General features: G+C 53.3%; 1 protein-coding gene across 1 annotated transcript; it reads right to left on the bottom strand.

The window, feature by feature from the left end:
* Positions 1–3,145: 3,145 nt before the first annotated feature.
* On the bottom strand, positions 3,146–16,701 carry LOC143824462 (ATPase family AAA domain-containing protein 3-like). The gene is made up of 16 exons (XM_077311807.1): positions 16,454–16,701; positions 14,708–14,784; positions 13,924–14,025; positions 13,508–13,567; positions 13,208–13,277; positions 12,290–12,455; positions 11,588–11,657; positions 9,806–9,961; positions 9,626–9,682; positions 9,088–9,213; positions 8,813–8,937; positions 7,449–7,500; positions 6,545–6,615; positions 4,619–4,786; positions 3,857–3,965; positions 3,146–3,555 (listed from the first exon to the last, which is right to left on the bottom strand). Exons 1-16 carry the CDS (start codon positions 16,659–16,661, stop codon positions 3,388–3,390), a joined length of 1,785 nt encoding a protein of 594 aa, XP_077167922.1. The 5' UTR covers positions 16,662–16,701; the 3' UTR covers positions 3,146–3,387.
* Positions 16,702–17,078: the final 377 nt, after the last annotated feature.

The raw sequence follows: 17,078 nt of genomic DNA, 5'->3' as shown, positions 1-17,078 counted from the left end.
GTAAAAAGAGACCAAAAAAAAGGCTCTTCTTCAAAATTTCACATGCTGCAGGGGCTCATGGGAATTGTAGTCCATGGACATCTGGAGAGCCACAGTTTGGCCACCCCTGACCTAGAAAATTGGGTGGGGTGGGCACAATTGGGAACAAGTTGCTGCCAATGAGAAGGTGCTAAGAGTCACGGGGATTTCCTCATCAAATCTTCTGATGCTCAGATGTTCATCCAGAAGTAAAGTTTGTGGGAGGAGGTGGTGCTCGGGGGAACTCTATTTTGAAGGCAGAGAGCTCAAGCCTTTCCTAAAGGACCTCTCTAACATCTCCCCCCCCCCCATGGTCCCTTCGGATTCTACGGTTCTGAAAGTCTCTCTCTTGCTCATCTATATACTCATGATGGTTCAATTCCTTGCAAACCAGCCACGCAACAGATTAAGCGCTGGGCTCCCGATGTCCGTCTTCCTCTCGAAGTGCGTGCCCGGCATATTCCCATCAAGGATCGGTTCTCGATTTGAAATGGGCACGGTTTCAAGCGGGTTTTTGCATTCGCGGCCATTCTGCGCGGCAGCTGGCCGGATTGCTGCTCTTGGCGCCTTGTCACAATTTTAGGGTGACCAAGGGCAGTTCACGCATCACTGGATGCGGCTCCATTTCGAGTGGTGTATGTTGCTTTTGAGCATGAACCCTCGATGTCCTTTCTGTCGGGGCCGTGCACACCAGACGGAAATGTTCACGGTCCAGCTAGGACCGGTCCTGAACGTGTTTGAGAATTCTGTTCATGATATGGTTTCTAGTTCACTCGAACAGAGGCGTGCTGGACAATTGCTTGGCTCTGAAGGGCATAATTGTACCCGGAGGGGGTGTGTGGAGGGATTGACCATTAGCCAACTGAGGCCTAGGCCTGTCGCTGGCGATATAAACATGTCACTTCTGGTGTAAACCGGAAGTGATGTCATCATGTCTTTGACTTGTGGACGCTCTGGTATTTGGGCAAAAACTCTATGGTAGATGCCGTTTTTTTTAACCATATTTTTGCTCAAGTATGAGTGTCCATGTGTTACTGGTAACATGAAGATGCCACTCCTAGAGCGGAGTTTTGGTCTCTCATGATTTTGCTTATGTAACTTGGCCTGAGCTGTAATAATAAACTCTGATGCATTGCTAGAACAGTCGTACCCAAGGGACTGGGGCTCCCAAACATAAATCTCTACTTCCCGCAGGGCCTGGGAGCCAGCAGACACTGGGGATCACAGCCATCTTTCCCTCTCAATCATGGGCTTCTCCCTACCAGGTTTCTTAGAAAAAAATATTATTGGCTACCATCCGGATGTTAGGAATGGTGCCGGGAAAGAAGGCCTCTAAATCTGCAGCTACAGTTCTATGGCCCTCTATTAGAACTGTATTTCCTGCCAGCCTGCAGACAGGCAGCGAGATGGAGCATATCCATCACGGACCGTCACCAGCGATACCAGCTTGGGCGTCCCTTTGACAGGGCAGGGAACTGCATCCAGAGACAGCCTAATTGGTTCTCTCTCGCACGTCACCCCTTCGCCCCCGACCATCCATCACCACCTTGTACTTTGCCCCGCATAAAACATGAAGATAAAAGATCCGTCATGCAAAGGACAGAAGATGGGCAAGCCGTTGCCGGAGCTGGCTCCAGGAACCGAGGCGTGCAAAAACCAGGTTAGCGCAGACCCGAACCTGTTAGCGGCATGTGTGTTTGTGTTGCATCCAAGGCAGACTGCATGTGTCAGGGGCAGAGGGACACCAGCGGAATAATTGACTTTCCCTTCACTTTGCAACTGGATTTTACTGCGCGAAACAACAGGTATACATTAAAACAGAGGAGGCGGTTTTAAAATTGTTTTTAATAATTTAATATTTCAGCATAACTGTATTGTGGATTGTTCCAAATTTGTCGTGAACTGCCCTGAGCTGGACAGGGAAGCGCGGCATTCAAAAATAAAATTATCATTTTAATTTTTCTTGCTTGCAAGTTCCTGTTTCTTCTGGGTTTCGCTGTTGTTCCACGCACGTTTGGCTCCCTCTAGTGACCAATTTGATACCACACTGTGTTACATCCGGCCTGAAACCCTGCAGTTTTAAGTCTGCAGGGAGAGATGCCGGCATAAACCAGAATAATGTTGAACAGAACCTTAGAGGAAGCAAAACATGCGCAGAATAGGAGCCCGCCCCAAGAAACAGAAACTTATAAATGAGAATTAGTATGCAGAAAAGCCCAGCAAACTCCTCCTGCAAATGAATGTTAAGGTGCAGTGAAAGTGGATTATTTGGTATGTGGGAAGGCAACTGGAATTTTTTCTTTGCACATTTGAGCCTGGATTGCTAGTGCTTAGACTGTTCATTTAGAGCTGGGAGACCCAGCATGTTGGAATTGCATTGCCTTGGTGCTATTCTTGAAAACATCCCCCCCACACATGCGCATCTACACATGGGAGCACACACATACTGCATGCATGGAGGGCATCGCAAGGTTTCATGATGCCCTTATTTTTTTAAATCCCAGAACAAATTTGGATCGAGGTGAGGTTTTCATTCTTCCCGCTGTAAGCCGACTCTTTGTTGCCGTGCGTTTACAAGCTGCGTATTAGCATCCCGCCGCTAATTGTTCTTAATTGCGTTGTTTATTCTCCATCCTTGTTTTGGATAGATTAATTTCTGCTAGCAGCCAGGAGGCTCTATTACAGGAGAAAGTCAGGAGAGAAATGGGTGCGAAGGAACACACTGAGTAAACCCTTCCCCCTGGTGAAAGAGGGCCTCTATTGATTCTAAGCAAACTCCTGATGCTGGCCTAGGGGGACACTCCCTGATCTGACCCAGCAGGGCTCTTCTGTCCTTCTGAAGACCTCGGGTTCTATGCCCTGTACTTGGCCCTGCAGAGGAACCAGTTGGCCCTTGTGTTGGACAGGATGCTGGACTAAAGGGGGCACTAGCCTAATCCCGCAGGGCTCTTCTGATGTTCTTAGACGGGGTGTAAAAGTGAGAGACCGCTAAAAGAGATCAAGGGCAGAGCGGAAGTACGCAACATCAAAACTGCCCCTCTTTTTCGAAGGCAGCTGTGCTGGTTTCTCTGCTGTGAATGGCTTCATAGCTGGCCTGTTCTGAAGAAACCAAGACGAAACACAGAGGTTTTCAAGCCACTGCCCGTTTTTGGCAAGGGAACTCTTTTAATATAGAGGTGCTTTTTGTTCTGTCTCGATACACACAGACATAATTATTCCAGGGTGTAAAAACCGGTTCTGAATCTCAGCACCCTCCCTCTCTTTTACCATTGCACAGCCTCCGTCGGCTTGACATGATTTTGGCCAGAGCGCGGTCCTGAGACACCACTTCCCCCAACGGCCTTTGCTTCGCGTGCAACGGTTGGCCTTTCACACGGACTTCCCCAAGGCGAGGGGCAGCGGCTGGCTCTTGCCGAGCTCCACTCCTTCGGCTTTCAGCCACTCCATCTTCTGCTTGTGCTGCAGGACGGCGTCCGCCACCCGGGCGTCTATCATGGCCTCCGTGAGCACCCCGTCCGCCGAAGCGTAGGCCGCAGCCTGCAGTGGGACGAGAAGGAGAGAAACATCTATTCTGAAGTCCCTTGAACGATTAAAAAAAGAACCTTAAAAACTATAAAGTCACTCAATAAAGATACATAAGCAAATTTCACCAGGCTCCAGGAGGAAGGCCAATAACGGTTATGGCAGAATAAACGGGGTTAAGTAATGACTAAGCCAGGAAGAACCAAGATTGCCAAATAAATCACATGACATCGGTTAAAAATAGCCTACGTCAAAAACAGACACCTTATGTTGATAACCGTCCTCTTCTTCTTCTTGTCAAGAAGTTTGATCTTACCTGCCAGGCCACGGCGAGCTGTGAGATCTCCCGGCCGGACATGCCCTCTGTCAGCTTGGCGATCTCCGAGCATTTCTTCCCGTAGTCAAATTGAGCGAGCTTCAGGCGTCTGGAAGGTGAAAACGCATCCACGTTCATGGGATGGGGTACCACGGGAGACAAGGGAAAAGATGGCAATGGAATAAAGGCACACGAAGAGGCTAGGGAACTTTGGATCAGGAGGATTTGGGCATCAAGATGCAGGCTCTCATACAGAAGTAAGACGGGAAGAAATATTGCCCTGTACAAATAACGCCTCTTTGCTCTGCTAGTTCATGGAGTTGTTAAAGGCATGAGCTGAGAGCCTCGTGGGAGGGAGAGAAGAAAGAATTGTGAACCGAGGCCACACGGTTGATTAATTCGTGCTCTTAAGGAAGGCAAGGTTTGCACCATGGTCACCGTTGATCTGAAGGAACAGAACAAAGCGGGAGGCCAGGGACACCTTTCAGACCAACCAAGCTTAATTATTACTATTTTTATTACTTGGGGAAATCTGACACCCCTACTCACACAACTATCCTCTTTGTATCAAAGGTGCATCTCCGAACGATAGAACATTCTACGAGTGGTAGATCAAGAGGAAACAAGGGACTACAGAAATGACTTCGTGGCCACTGACCTTTCTGGAAGCTCCAGCAGACGTGGGGCCCTCTGAACGAGGCAATGGAGCCAGATGTGCCCCCGGACCCCCCCACCCCCTTGGCCCTGGTCCTGGATACTCACTGCTTGCCCTCCGTTGCTGGCTTCAGCACGTGCTTGTCGAAATACATCCGGACCAGGCGTTCCCGCTCTTCTAAGCCCGGCAGCTGGAAGTGAACCATTTCGTCTATCCGGTCGTTGATGGCCCAGTCAAACTGCTCCGGCTGGTTGCTGGCCAAGACGAGCATGAACCTGGGGAAGAGGGAGGAATTGGGGGTGGGGGGTGGGCAGTGAGGCATGGCTGTCTCTCTATCCCCCTCCCGGCCCAGAGGCTGGCCCTCCAGAGGGACTGGCTGGCCACAGTGTGAGACAGGAGGCTGGACTAGATGGGCCCTCCCTGGCCTGATCCAGCAGGGCTCTTCCGATGTGGTTGTCCACACCGGGGTCCTGTCTTTCTGCCTCCAACGTGTCTCTCTCGGTAGCATTTAAAAGATGGGCTTCTGTTGGGGGTGAGCAAACCTTCCCCATCTCATCTCTTTTCCATCTTCTTTTCTTTTACCAGTAGTTTGCGTTCTCCGTTTTCCGCTGCCAGATTTACAGCAGCATTTGGTCCCAAAGTCTTTCGTACAGAATTTATGACGACGACATACAATGCCTCTTTATCCGCGCCTCAAATTAAGTTGCTCGACGTGCATGTTTTACGGGGAAAATACGGCGCGGGGAAAAATACGGCGCGGGGAGACAGAAATCAAGGGGAAGAGCTGCGGATCCAACCTGCTTACGGGAGAAGCCAACAGATGAGGTGGCAGGGGCGGGAAATCACAACACGGCCGGGGTGGGTGGCGGAGGAGTCTGAAATCTTTACTGTGTAGGGACAGAACTCCGGACCCCAGCCATGGTGGGGCGGGTGGCTCATGATGCTTGGACTCCGAGCCAAACTATGCAGCCAGCATGGCTCATGTATGTGCCTCAGTTTCATCAATTTGCTTCTCAAACCGGATGAAAACCTGACTGGCAAAACGCAGGAGTTAAAGGGAGCCGCCAATCTTCCAAAGCAGAGGCAAAATACCAGCTGTGGAGAAATGTTTGCGTGGGCTGCCCCCTCCCCCCCAGGTTAAGTGCCTCTGAGGGCCTCTGCCTCAGAAACGGGGGGGCCATTTCCCTACAACGGTGACAAGGCGGCCATTTTGAATGCAACTCACAGCTCCCGGAAAAGCACAATGTGTCCGGGACTGGGCCTTCCCCGCAGGCTTGCTTGAAGCATGAAATTGGCCGCATAAAGACGAGCGCGCACTCAGCGGTGAGCCGACTTGCCCGTTAACTGGGCTCTGGGGGGACTCGTTGGCGGATTTACATGCGCTTATTGTGGCGTCGGCCAACCGGATCCAAATCCCTGTGCTGTCAGCACACGCTTGCCTTCGTCTGAGGGAACCAAAGCTGTTGAAGGTTTCAACTGATGGGAAGAGCTGGATTTTTCTAGAGTACGCAGCGATGAGGCCCAAAACAGGCCAACGGCAGCCATGCCTGTTTAAGATTATCGGTGCCTGCGACACCCCAGAACAAAGAGAGAGCTATGGAGCCCCTCGGGAGCGTAAGCAGGCCTGGTGAACGTTCGTTTTATGAAACGCCCCCGACTGTCACAAGGCAGAAATTAGCTTGTGGGATTGGATGCGTGCACAAAGCTGCCTACAGTCCTGATTTGGATAACCCAGGGAGGCTGGATCTCGTCAGATATCGGAAGCTAAGCAAGGCCAACCCTGGCTATTATTTGCTATCTAATATTGAAGTGGAACCTCCTTTTTTTGTAATCCGAATTCACTGCTCCTAGCCCTTGCCTCTAAAGCACCCTCTGCAACATACGTAGCTCAAGACAGCCATTCTGCTGCCCCTGGGCTTCCTCTTCCCCAAGCGACACAGACCCAACGCCGAGCACAGATCGGTCTGATTGACTAGCTGTGGACGGCCCTTCTCCATGCCCAGCGTCTGTCCCTTTGGAAGCCCCCCTCTTACTTGTTACTGTGCTGCCCCGTCCGGTGAAGGAAGGCGTTCAGTGTCGCTCTCAGATCTTCACTGATCTTTTCCTGCAAGAGACGATATTCCCCATCAGGCGGTTTTGCAGCTGAGAGTTCCTAAGAGCAATCAGGCTCCCGACTGGGAGCTCTACGTAACCTGCACAGTTCTCCTTGTCCCCACAGCGACCTTGCGAGGTAGGCTAGGCAAGGTCTTTGTGGCTGGTGCAGGGTTAGTCCGGACTAAAGCACAGCTCTACTGCCCATACCTAGGTAATAACATTGTTTAATCTATTTCAATGAATGGGGTTTTACCGATTTAATTAATTAAATGTATCACACATTTTGTGAGTTGTTGTCTATGACTGGCCTTGGGACTGTAATAAATTCTGATTCTTGTCAGGGAAGCTTCAGGGGAGACCTGGAATTTGAACCCTGGTCCAAAACCTCAAACCTTCATTTATTTCTCTGAACAAAAAGAGGCTTATCTTATCAATATGGAGGCCAATGACAAAAATTGGTTAACAGTTCTTGTTCCCTTCTTAAAACCCTCCATATATGGGGGCAGTAAACCTTTGAATGCCGGTGACAGCAAACCTTGGGGTTTCGATGTGACGCCTCTGTGGATAGAGCCCCAGGCTGCGTTCACCTCCTTTACTGCTGCATCACAACAGCATTACGGTCGAGGTGGGACCAGGGGAAGCTTGCCCCCTGCGGAGGAGCGGATACGCTTCCCTAATTGGCAACTCAGGCTCTTTTCCCTTCTGTGCTTAGTGGACCGTGAAGGCGGCCGTTCGGAGGCCCTCAATGACAGGGGCGGACAGGAGCCTTTTCCGTGCTCCTCCTGCCATCCGCCGGCTGGGGAGAGCCAACCAGAGACGGGAGGTGGCCACCAAGACACTTACCGTAGCCCTCTTCCGGAGAAACGCATCAGCTTCATCCACAAACAGCAGGAGGCTGGGAAGGAAAGAGGGGAAACCCAGTGAGGGGAAGGGACAAGTCGAGCAAGGAAGTGGCCCCGGAGACCCTCTTTGCTCTTCAAATGCGCAACCCCCCCCCCCAAAAAAAAAAAACCTCAGTGATCTGTGTGGAGCTGTACACAAAGACAACTTGAGTGCTTCTGCCGGAGCAGGATTTATTTATTCCAATGACACCCCGCCTTGCTCTCCAACTTGGGCCCAGAACCGCTTACCCTCCTCACGACGACCCTGGGAGGGGGGCTAGGGTGAGGACATGCGCCTGGCCCGAGGTCAGCTGGGGAACTTCCTCGACAGAGTGGGGATTTGAACCCGGGACCCAAGCCTGGCTCCCTAACTGCTACGCCGCACAAAACGCAGCTGTGTGCCTCCTACGAGGTGGGGAGGATGGTGCCTGTCCGTGGATGCAGCAGACGTGCCCACGGAACCTGCTGTCAAGCAGGAAGCTATCTTCGCCTCCGAAGGGACCCCGCGCAGCATTCAATCCACAAGGGAAGCGGGCAGCCGCGCTGCAAGGCGTGTTTGCAAAAAGGTGGCGGCCCAGGCTGCCGGCCGCATCCCCGGGCGTGTGTCTCGGCTGGCGCATCCCATCTCCCAGCAGACTGCAAAGCCCGTGAATAATTTAGCAAAGGCCGCTAATCAGATTTCAAATCTGCACATCCCTCCCCGAGGTTCTTCCTTCTCCTCTCTCGCTCTCTGTTTGCGCTAACGCAGGCCGCCGCCAAAGGAAGTTTGCTCTGCCAAGTTTTAAATATTTCATTGGGCTTGTTTTTGTTTGCGTGTGTGTGTGTGTGTGTGTGTGTGTGTGTGTTCCTCCCTGGCTCAGCCCACCCCTCCTCCTCCCCCGCCTGTGGTTTAAAGTGGAAAATAGAAATGTTGGGGTGATGAATGTGCCAGAGTATCGATGTGGACGCGGGGAGAGGATGTCTGCCGGAACCCATCAGGGGGCGCATCGATCACCAATTAGCCGCGCTTGCGGCTGGCCCCAGAGCCCTCTGCAGCCCCTCTGCTCCCCCTCCTCTGGACCCAGAAGAGTGGCCGGACAGGCTGAACCACGACCCCAGCATCGGGTTTCACTGCGCCATTTGGTGGGAGGAGGCAAGAAGAGGACAGGCAGGGGCCACCAAAGCTATGGGGACCGGCTTCCCTCTTGCGCAGTAGGAGGAGTGAAGACTGGACGGAGAACAAGAGGCATGAAAGGGGGGAGGGAGCAAGGAAAAGCTGGGAGGGCAGGTGTGCACGGGGAGGGAAAGGACCCCCGCCTCCCGAAAGCTGCAGGTGCGAGAACTTACCCCCTGCGGCTAGTGTTTGCCCAGTCAAAGACCTTGTGCATGGCAGTAACTCCTTCCCGCCCCATGGGGGCGACGTCGCCACCGGTCATGATGGCGTAATCCATGCCAGAATGCATGGCTAATTTCTGGAGGAGAGAGAAGGGGGACGGGGGGACGCAGCAATGATTAAAACGCCTGCAAGTCACCTGTTGCTCCGTTAATTATGTCAGACTCCCTGGGATGTTCAGGCCAGGTCTGATTCTTCCCACTCCTGAACTGCAATTGGATCTCGTTACCTTTGCAAAGAGTGTTTTCCCAGTCCCGGGAGGGCCGTACATGAGGATGTTCCGGTACAAGCTCCTGTTGTTCCTCGTGTTCCGGGTCGCGATGGCAATGTCCCTCACGCGCTCCTCCAGCTTGGGCTGGAAAACGAAACGACAGCACTCAACGAACCAGAGAAGTCCAAAGGTCTGTCTTGGCCAGCACTCTGTTCCCTGCAAGGGCCAGAGCCTGGACGCCCACAAGCAGCAGAGGAAGGAAAAATCTCTCCTCTAGTGAGGGCTTCCAGCATATGGTAATCTGAAGATATAGTGCCCCTTAAGATGGAGGCTCCCTTCTCTGCTCTCATGGGAAACAGCTTCTGCTAAGAGCCTCCCGCCATAAATATATCTCAGTGACGGCTAAGAATTGGGGACAATGTGTTAAATAAAAATGTGGCTTTTTTTGTAAGGTTGACTACAGAACGCCCCACTGATCCACCTTGCAAGGTTGTTGTAACGGCACTCCTCCCCAAGGGGCCGGGATGCTCAATCGCTGATGCCTGTGATTACTTACGCTGAGCACCACTCCTTGGAGGGCGTCTTGGGGCTTGCTGGCAAGCCGCTTGCCCACCTAGGAAGAGAAGACAAGAGCTGTTGTGTTAACTGCGGCGTATTGAAATCAAATAACAAACTTAAAAAGTGCACTCCCGCGCCAGGTGGGCAGGGGGCGCTGCCGAAAAGCAGGTTTGCTCACCTTCACGGGATGCTTGAGCGCCTCCAGCAGGCTGATGCGGGACGTCTCCCTCACCAAGGAGGGCTTGCCCAAGCGAGCCTCGATATACCTCCCGGCCACGGCGGTGGCGTTCTTGGCACTGTAGATGCCGACGGCCAGGAGCGTCAAGCCAGCCACCTGCCGGAGTCAAAAGGAAGGAAACGAATGCGGAGATCTCGCAAGAGTTGGAGCGGCAAAGTGCTCAGGGCTACGATTCGGGGGAACCGAGTTCTAATCCTGGCTATCCCGTGAAACGTGTGGGTGGGCCAGCCTTTGGGTTAAAAGCGTACTAGATATTCAGCGCGCCCAGATCAAAGTTTGAGTCCCACAGCACTTTGACCTTTTGTGGGTGAGCATACGTCTTCAGATGCTCAGATATTGGGGTTTTTCAAAACCGTTCGAATCTATAAGTTCGGCTTATCTGTAAGAATGATCGGACATGCCTTTGGAACATCGACAGAGTCATTTCCACGGGTAAAGTGCTTTGCGTAAATTACTGCAACGGTCCGCGGAAGCCAGTGGACAGAGAGCCCTGAATGTTACTGGAGCTCATCTCCAGCCCAGTTCCGGGGTGCCAGAGTATAAGAGGAACGTCGGTAGACGGACTCAGAGAAGAACAAACGGAGATGGGGAGCGGGCATCAAACCGGGGCACCCCCAGGATGTTCAGCTTGGGGCACGAGGCTGGCGATCCTTCTCCTCAGTCGTGGTTAGGCCAACCCTAACCCTCCCTCCCCTTTGCCTGCTGGCGCTCGAACATCTTCACAGAGTTGACTGGCAAGAGCTTTCGGCCTTCGGGCCAAAAACCTGGCAGTCAGGCTGCTCTGCACCAAGCGGGAAAGAAGTGGGCAGCGGTTGCCTAGCAACACCCAAAGTGCCCCCTATTCCGTTGTCGCTTGGCAACCACAACAGGCTTCGCTCCACCTTGAAAGGGCCAACAGCCTCCTGGGTCTGTCCGGAAGCCACTGATGGGAGGGTCCAAGAGTTTTGGGGTGGGGGAGGACACCGTCACCGTGGCGGCAGCAGGGAAGCCACAAACTCCTCCCTTCTCCTCTGGCCGCCTCTTCTGGGAGGCCAGAAGAAGCCCTTGGCCGATGCGTCCCTCTTCGACCGAACGGCTGAACTCCTTACGCAAGGACTGTGGGGCGTAAGGGGGGCAGAAAGGAGACAGAGCGGAACTGGGCACTGAAAACGTGAGCTTCCCTGCAGTGGCAGAGCGAGTCGAACAAGCTGACGATTCCAGGGAGAGGCGAAGAAAGGTGCCGCTCCAAGCTCTGCAAATCAGGCCGAAGACGCTGCAGAACCAAATTGGGCTGTCCTTGCGGATGGGTGGAAAGGGGCGCCACCTAGTGTGATGATACTGCAAGAACAACTAGCGGGGGGGGGAATAGAAATCCCAAACAAAACGCCCACTATGACAAAACACCTCCCTCCCCAAACGTTTAGGCAGACAGCCAGTTGGCAGGGGCTCATGGGAATTGTAGTCCATGAACGACTGGAGAGCTGCAGTGTGGCTAAATGGAATGATGGTCTCGCTTGGCAGAAAGCAAATTAATGTAGTTTCGAAGGCAGGTTCTCAGGACTCGGTGATGGAGAAGCTGTTGAATTGATGGCTGGTGTGGGGAAAGACCCAAAGACCCCCAGCTGATAATGGCAGGCTATCCTGAGCCCGGCTCGACGGATGTGACAATCTATCCCAAAACCTCAAATGAGGAGGCAAAGACCACTGATTCTCGAGCAAGCCAGATGGCGGCGCTTCCCTTACCGTGGCTGTCACTTTGTCCCAGTCGGTCACAAAGGCACGAAATCCTTCCCCAAACAGAGTCCCGGCTGTCCTAGGACGCAAAGCATCGAAGTTGAGAAGGCCCAGGGCAACGGAGAAAGCAATGCTCTCAAGCGAAGCTGCAAACCTTTAAACCTACTTCATAGTGGGAGGAAACCTGCCTTAAACTTTCCCTTTCCTCTCCCCACAACAGACACCCTGTGGGGTGGGTGAGGCTGAGAGAGCCCTGATATCACTGCTCGGTCAGAATAGCTTTATCCGTACTGTGATGAGCCCAAGGCCACCCAGCTGGCTGCATGTGGGGGAGCGGGGATCAAACCTGGCTCGCCAGATTAGAAGTCCACACTCCTAACCACTACACCAAACTGGCTCTCTAGGTGGGGCTGAGAGAGCCCTGAGAGAATTGCTCAGTGAGGACAGCTCTAACAGGACTGTGACTGGCCCAAGGTCACCCTGCTGGCTGCATGTGGAGAATCAAACCCAGCTTGTCAGATTAGAGGCTGCTGCTCTTAGCCACTATGCCCAGCTGCCTCTCAAGAGCCTCTTCATGTATATCATACCTGCCTTAAAGCCAGCGATCCTGATTGTGCAAATGTAAGAGACAACTGCAATTTGGGGACCAAAACAAACCACTAAGCCAACAGGGGAAGCCAACACACGGCACATTGACGGGTATAAACGTACTTGAGGGAATCCAGCACTGTCTGGCGATGCTCGGCCGCTTTCAGACGGATTTGTTCCCGGATCAGGTCCGCGTTCTCCCGTTCGGCCTTGGCCCGGGCGTGAGCTTCGGCTTCGATGCGCAACATCTCGTTCTTGTGCCGGAGCTCCATTTCCCGCTCCACCGTAGCTGGGGAGGAAACGTGGGGTTACGGGCCGTGATATGGGGACACCGGGCAGGAGACCAGGGTCGGGGAAATAAATAGAGAGGGAAGTGGGAACACGCAGGTTCTGTAGCCCTCCAAGGGGCAGGAAGCAAGGCACCTGCAGGGTGGGTGGCAAGATCATTCGGCTGCACGAAGCGTCTTGCGGGAGCACACCAAAAATTCTGCTTAATTCACCATGTGGAGCTGCTACAAAGACCGGTCGGGAATTATAAAAAGTTAAAGGCAGCGGCCTTCTACTGCTTGTCCCCAAGCTCTGCCTACTCTTTACAGGTGTGCTGCCTCTGTTCATGGAGGTAATAAGACAACAAACTTTCCACAGACAGCCAGGGGGTTGTAGAGGCCGGAGAGTAAACCTGGGGCCAGGGAGGTCTCCGTTCGACATCTCCCAAACTTTGTTAGGCTGCTCATTTAGAAACCCTTGGGTCCGCTCCTCTCTTGAGACACGGATGGAAGAGGAAGCATTTCCTACAGAAGAACACCCTCTTGCATTGTGGCAAAACACAGGTTAAGTTTGTATCACCTGAATTAGATTTGTCACAGAGAAAACTGGAAGTTTTTTTCTATGTATGTGTGTGTGTGTGTATGTATGTATATTTTAGTCTTGTAAACCCAGCTTGCCAGACTAGAAGCCGCTGCTTTTAACCACGACGCCAAGCTGCTTAATAACCCTACTCTGCCTCCGGGGGTGGGGCGGGGACAAGAACTGGGCTCTCACCTCGCCTCATGGCCTCCTGCTTCTGGACCGACTCCTCCTGTTTCCGCAAGTTCTCCTCATTCAGAAGTTGCTGCCAAGACAAAAACCACAGCCCCCAATGAGCTCTGACTGCCAGAGATGGGGGCGGAGGAGGGGGGTTTCGTTGGAGACCCTGCACTTCCTGGCCATGTCCCACCTGAGATCTAACCGGGGCCAACCCTGCCTGGCTTCCCAGGCCTGGCTAGCTTAGGATCTTCCAGGTGAGGGTTGCTGTGAGCCCACAGGGCCAAGGAAAGGTGACGTTTTGGAAGAGGGCCTCACCTGTTGCCGTAATTGGTCTTCGTATCGTTGCCTGGCCAACTTGTCTTGGTACTGCGCTCTCTGCGAGAACGAAACAGGAGGGGAAACCGGGACAGGGAGAGGTTAAATGCAAGAAAACACAAAATCCCCGCCCCCCCGTTTTAAAAGTTAAGCTTTGCACAAAAAGTTCTGGATTGCTGGTCCAAGAGAGATTCGGCTGGAAGCACAGGGTACATTTGCATGCTCACAAGGGGGTATGGTACAGCTAAAGTTTGGTAATGCCCACCCCCTGCGCACCCTTGCCTGGCTGTATTCAAGCCAGTCCACTGCATGAAGCAGAATGTAGGGCTTTGACAGCTGGCTGGGCAGCTCCAATGAGGATGCTCTGGCCGTGCGTCTACCGTCTCCTCACCACGCAAACCTCCACCCCTCCTTACCGCTTGCTGCTGTCTTGTCTCCTCGCCGAGCGTTTTCCTCCGCTCTTCTGCTTGGATCCGGACCTGTTCGTTTTTCAGCTGCTCTATGGCAGCCTCATACTCCTAGAAGGCCCAAGGCACAGGGAAGGTTCGGGATATTAGGATGCCGCGCTAGGAGCACAGAGCAAAAGAAGTTCTAATTCCACCTCGGTTAGACCTCATTTGGAATATGGTGTCCAGTTCTGGATATGGACAAGTTGGGAGCTGTACTGAGAAGGGCGACTGGGGTGGCGGAGGGGTTGGACTCCCTGCCTCACGAGGAGACATTGAGAGACTTGAGTCTGTGTCGCTTGGAGAAGAGGAGGGCAAGGGGTGACAGGAGAGCTGTGCTTTAACTACGTTAAAGAGAGACTTGTTGAAGAGGGGGGTGATTTGTTTACTGCAGCTGCAGAGGCAGGGATTAGGAGCAGTGGGTTCAAGTTGCGGGAAAGGAGTTCCATTTCAATATTAGAAAGCATTTTCTGGTGGCGAGGACTGTTCATAGAGGGAATATGCTGCCTCGGAGGGAGGTGGAGTCTCCTTCATAGGAAGTTTTTAGGAGGAGAGTGGATGAGCCACCGCACTGGCCCTAAGGCTTAAAAAAAGAGTATTGATGACACTTCTTCTAACCAACAGCCTTTTCGCTGCAAACGGCAGGGGCTGACTCTAGAACCCCCGGCATGCGCCGCATGTACACCGCCACTGAGCCACGCTCCTGCAACGAGGCCTGAGTTGGATTCTTTTGTTTCTCCAGACTGTGACCCACCTTCACTTTAGACTGCTGCTCCAGCTGCAGAGTTTGCTCCTGCATCTGCGCCAGTCCGAGGGCCTCCTTTGCATGGCCTGGAAACAAGAATGTGGCTGGTCAGTTTCTCCCAGGGGCAGTTCAACCCCACTGCACCACTGTACCACGTGGCAAGACAGCTGGAGGAGAAGAGCCCAGCAGGAGGCTCCACGGGTTTAAACCAGCTTTCCACCTCTCCTGGCACCACTGTGGCTGGGGATTACAGTAAGGTGACTAAAACAGAATAGCCCCCAACTCTTCTCTCATGCCAGCTCCAGGTTTTGGAAGTGACTAGGACAGACCTTCCCAATCCCCCCCCCTTCATGCCAGTTCCAGATTTTTGAAACTACCCAAAGCCAGGATCACTGAATCTGGGCTCTGCTCTCTATCACACAGCCCTGGCAGACTGAGGTGCAATTTGGTATATGTGTGCGAGAAGCTCATATCAGTGACTGCTCTGAAATATTATTTTAAAACCTCATGCACGTAGAAAACTAGCACGTCGCTTGTTTGGCCCTCAGCAATTGGTAATTAGTGATATACTGTCTCTGGAGATTTATTTCATTCACAGTGCATCACAATAACTGATATTCTGTTTGCCACAAATTTGTCTCGTCCTTTACTAAATTCTGTTTTCTTTTCAGTGTGCTAATTTTCAAAGGTCTGCCTCCTTTAATTGTTTTTTTCACCAAATGGACAATCCCTGCCTGTTTAGCCTTGTGGAGAGAGTGCTCAGACACCAAAGCTGCTTTATAGCTAATGGGATTGTTCAGCTATCTCCTAATTGTTTGCTTTGAGGGGGAGGTTCTTGGGGGGGGAATGCTTTGTCCCCAAATTGGTATGATGCAAAACAGAACATGCTGGGAACTTTGACATCTTCTGCATGCAAAACACACCCTCTCTCGCTGAGGTCCTTTTTAGCTCTGCTAATGAAACCAGTGTGTGCCCAGGAAAAACCAGCAATTTCACTGAGCAACAGTCTCTTGCAAAACAGCGGGCCATAATCCACTAAGTGAGAAAGGAATTTGCATTGGCACGGCTGCCAGTGTTGATTACACATTTACAGCGTAAGCCGGAGTCACGTGAGTACTACGAGGTCAAAGGGCAACCTGCTGCGAGGAATTGATGCAACCGTCTGCAATCCAAGTAAGGAGATGCCCCTCGACTGTATGAAACGGGAGTCCTTGGGGATCAGTTCCTCAGGACACAACACCTCGGTCTACAAAACTGAATCTAGGTCAGCGCTGGGGCAAAGCAGCATATAACGTCTCAGGCAAAAAGTCTGCCACTCCTAAGTTTGGGGAAGGTATCAAAACGACAGGGTTGTTTGTCATGGGGGTGTTTTTTTTTGGGGGGGGGTCTCTTTGTGCTAAACTACAGAGATACAAGTCAAGACTATCACTATGGCCTTGGGGAAAGCTATGTGATTTACAGGGCAAATGGTATGCAGAGTGACTCCCCCCCCCCCAAGGCTTCCATGTCTTTCCTGGTCCTACCCCCAAAGCCTCTGGGTCTTTCCCAGCTCCACCCCCAAAGTCTCCAGGTGTCTCCCGCCCCTACCCCAAAGCCTCCCGGCCTTTCCCGCCCCTCCCGGCTCCACCCCCAAAGCCTCCCGGTCCCTCCCGGCTCCACCCCCAAAGCCTCCCGGCCTTCCCCCCACCCGGGGTGGCAACCGTCCTTGGGGGCTGGCGCTCCCTCCTTCCCCTCCCCTCCCCCGGCGGGACTCACGCGAGGTGTCGAGCTCCCTGGCGGCCTTGGCGGCGCGCTCCAGGCCGGTGGGGTCGAAGTTGCTCCACTTGTCCTTGGGGCGGCTCGGCTCGCCCGCCGCGTCCCCCGGGGCGCCCCCAGGCGGAGGAGGCAGCGGAGGCACCCCGGCGCCCACCCCCGGCCCCGCATCGCCGCCCCCACCGCGGTGCAGCCCGAAGAGCCACGACATGGTCCCAGGCGCCGGCAGCCAGGCGAGCAGGCAGGAAGCCCCGGCGCCCCACGTGGAGGCCGCGCCGCCCCTCTGCGCACGCGCCGCCACGCCCCTTCCGCCCGCTGGCCAACGCTCATTGGCCAGCATCCGTGAATGGGGGCCTAGAGGTAGAGCTCTGGAAAGCCTGGTCCGGGGCGACACTTCCGGTCTCGAAACGTGGCCTGGTTCCCCGCTGTGTCGTCTCAGGGTTGCCAGCTCTGGGTTGGGAAAGACCTGGAGACTTCGGGGGGTGGGTGAGAGGGACCTCAATGGAGTATTATACTATAGAGTGCACCTTCCAAAGCAGCCATTTTCTGCGGGGGGAACTCATCCCTGTTGTCTGCACATGAGCTATAACTGCAGGGGATCTCCAGGTCCTACCTGGAGATTGGCATC

The sequence above is a fragment of the Paroedura picta genome, chromosome 15 (genome assembly GCF_049243985.1).
Source record: "Paroedura picta isolate Pp20150507F chromosome 15, Ppicta_v3.0, whole genome shotgun sequence".
Classification (NCBI taxonomy): domain Eukaryota; kingdom Metazoa; phylum Chordata; class Lepidosauria; order Squamata; family Gekkonidae; genus Paroedura; species Paroedura picta.
This window is presented reverse-complemented; position numbering and strand designations above follow the sequence as displayed.

Excerpts from the sequence above, each read along its gene's own strand:
- LOC143824462 (XM_077311807.1), bottom strand. The coding sequence starts at position 16,661 with ATGTCGTGGCTCTTCGGGCTGCACCGCGGTGGGGGCGGCGATGCGGGG. Across the intron at positions 14,785-16,453 it reads CAGGGAGCTCGACACCTCGC|GCCATGCAAAGGAGGCCCTC; the intron begins GTGAGTCCCGCC and ends TCTTGTTTCCAG. Across the intron at positions 7,501-8,812 it reads GCAAACACTAGCCGCAGGGG|CCTCCTGCTGTTTGTGGATG; the intron begins GTAAGTTCTCGC and ends TTTCCTTCCCAG.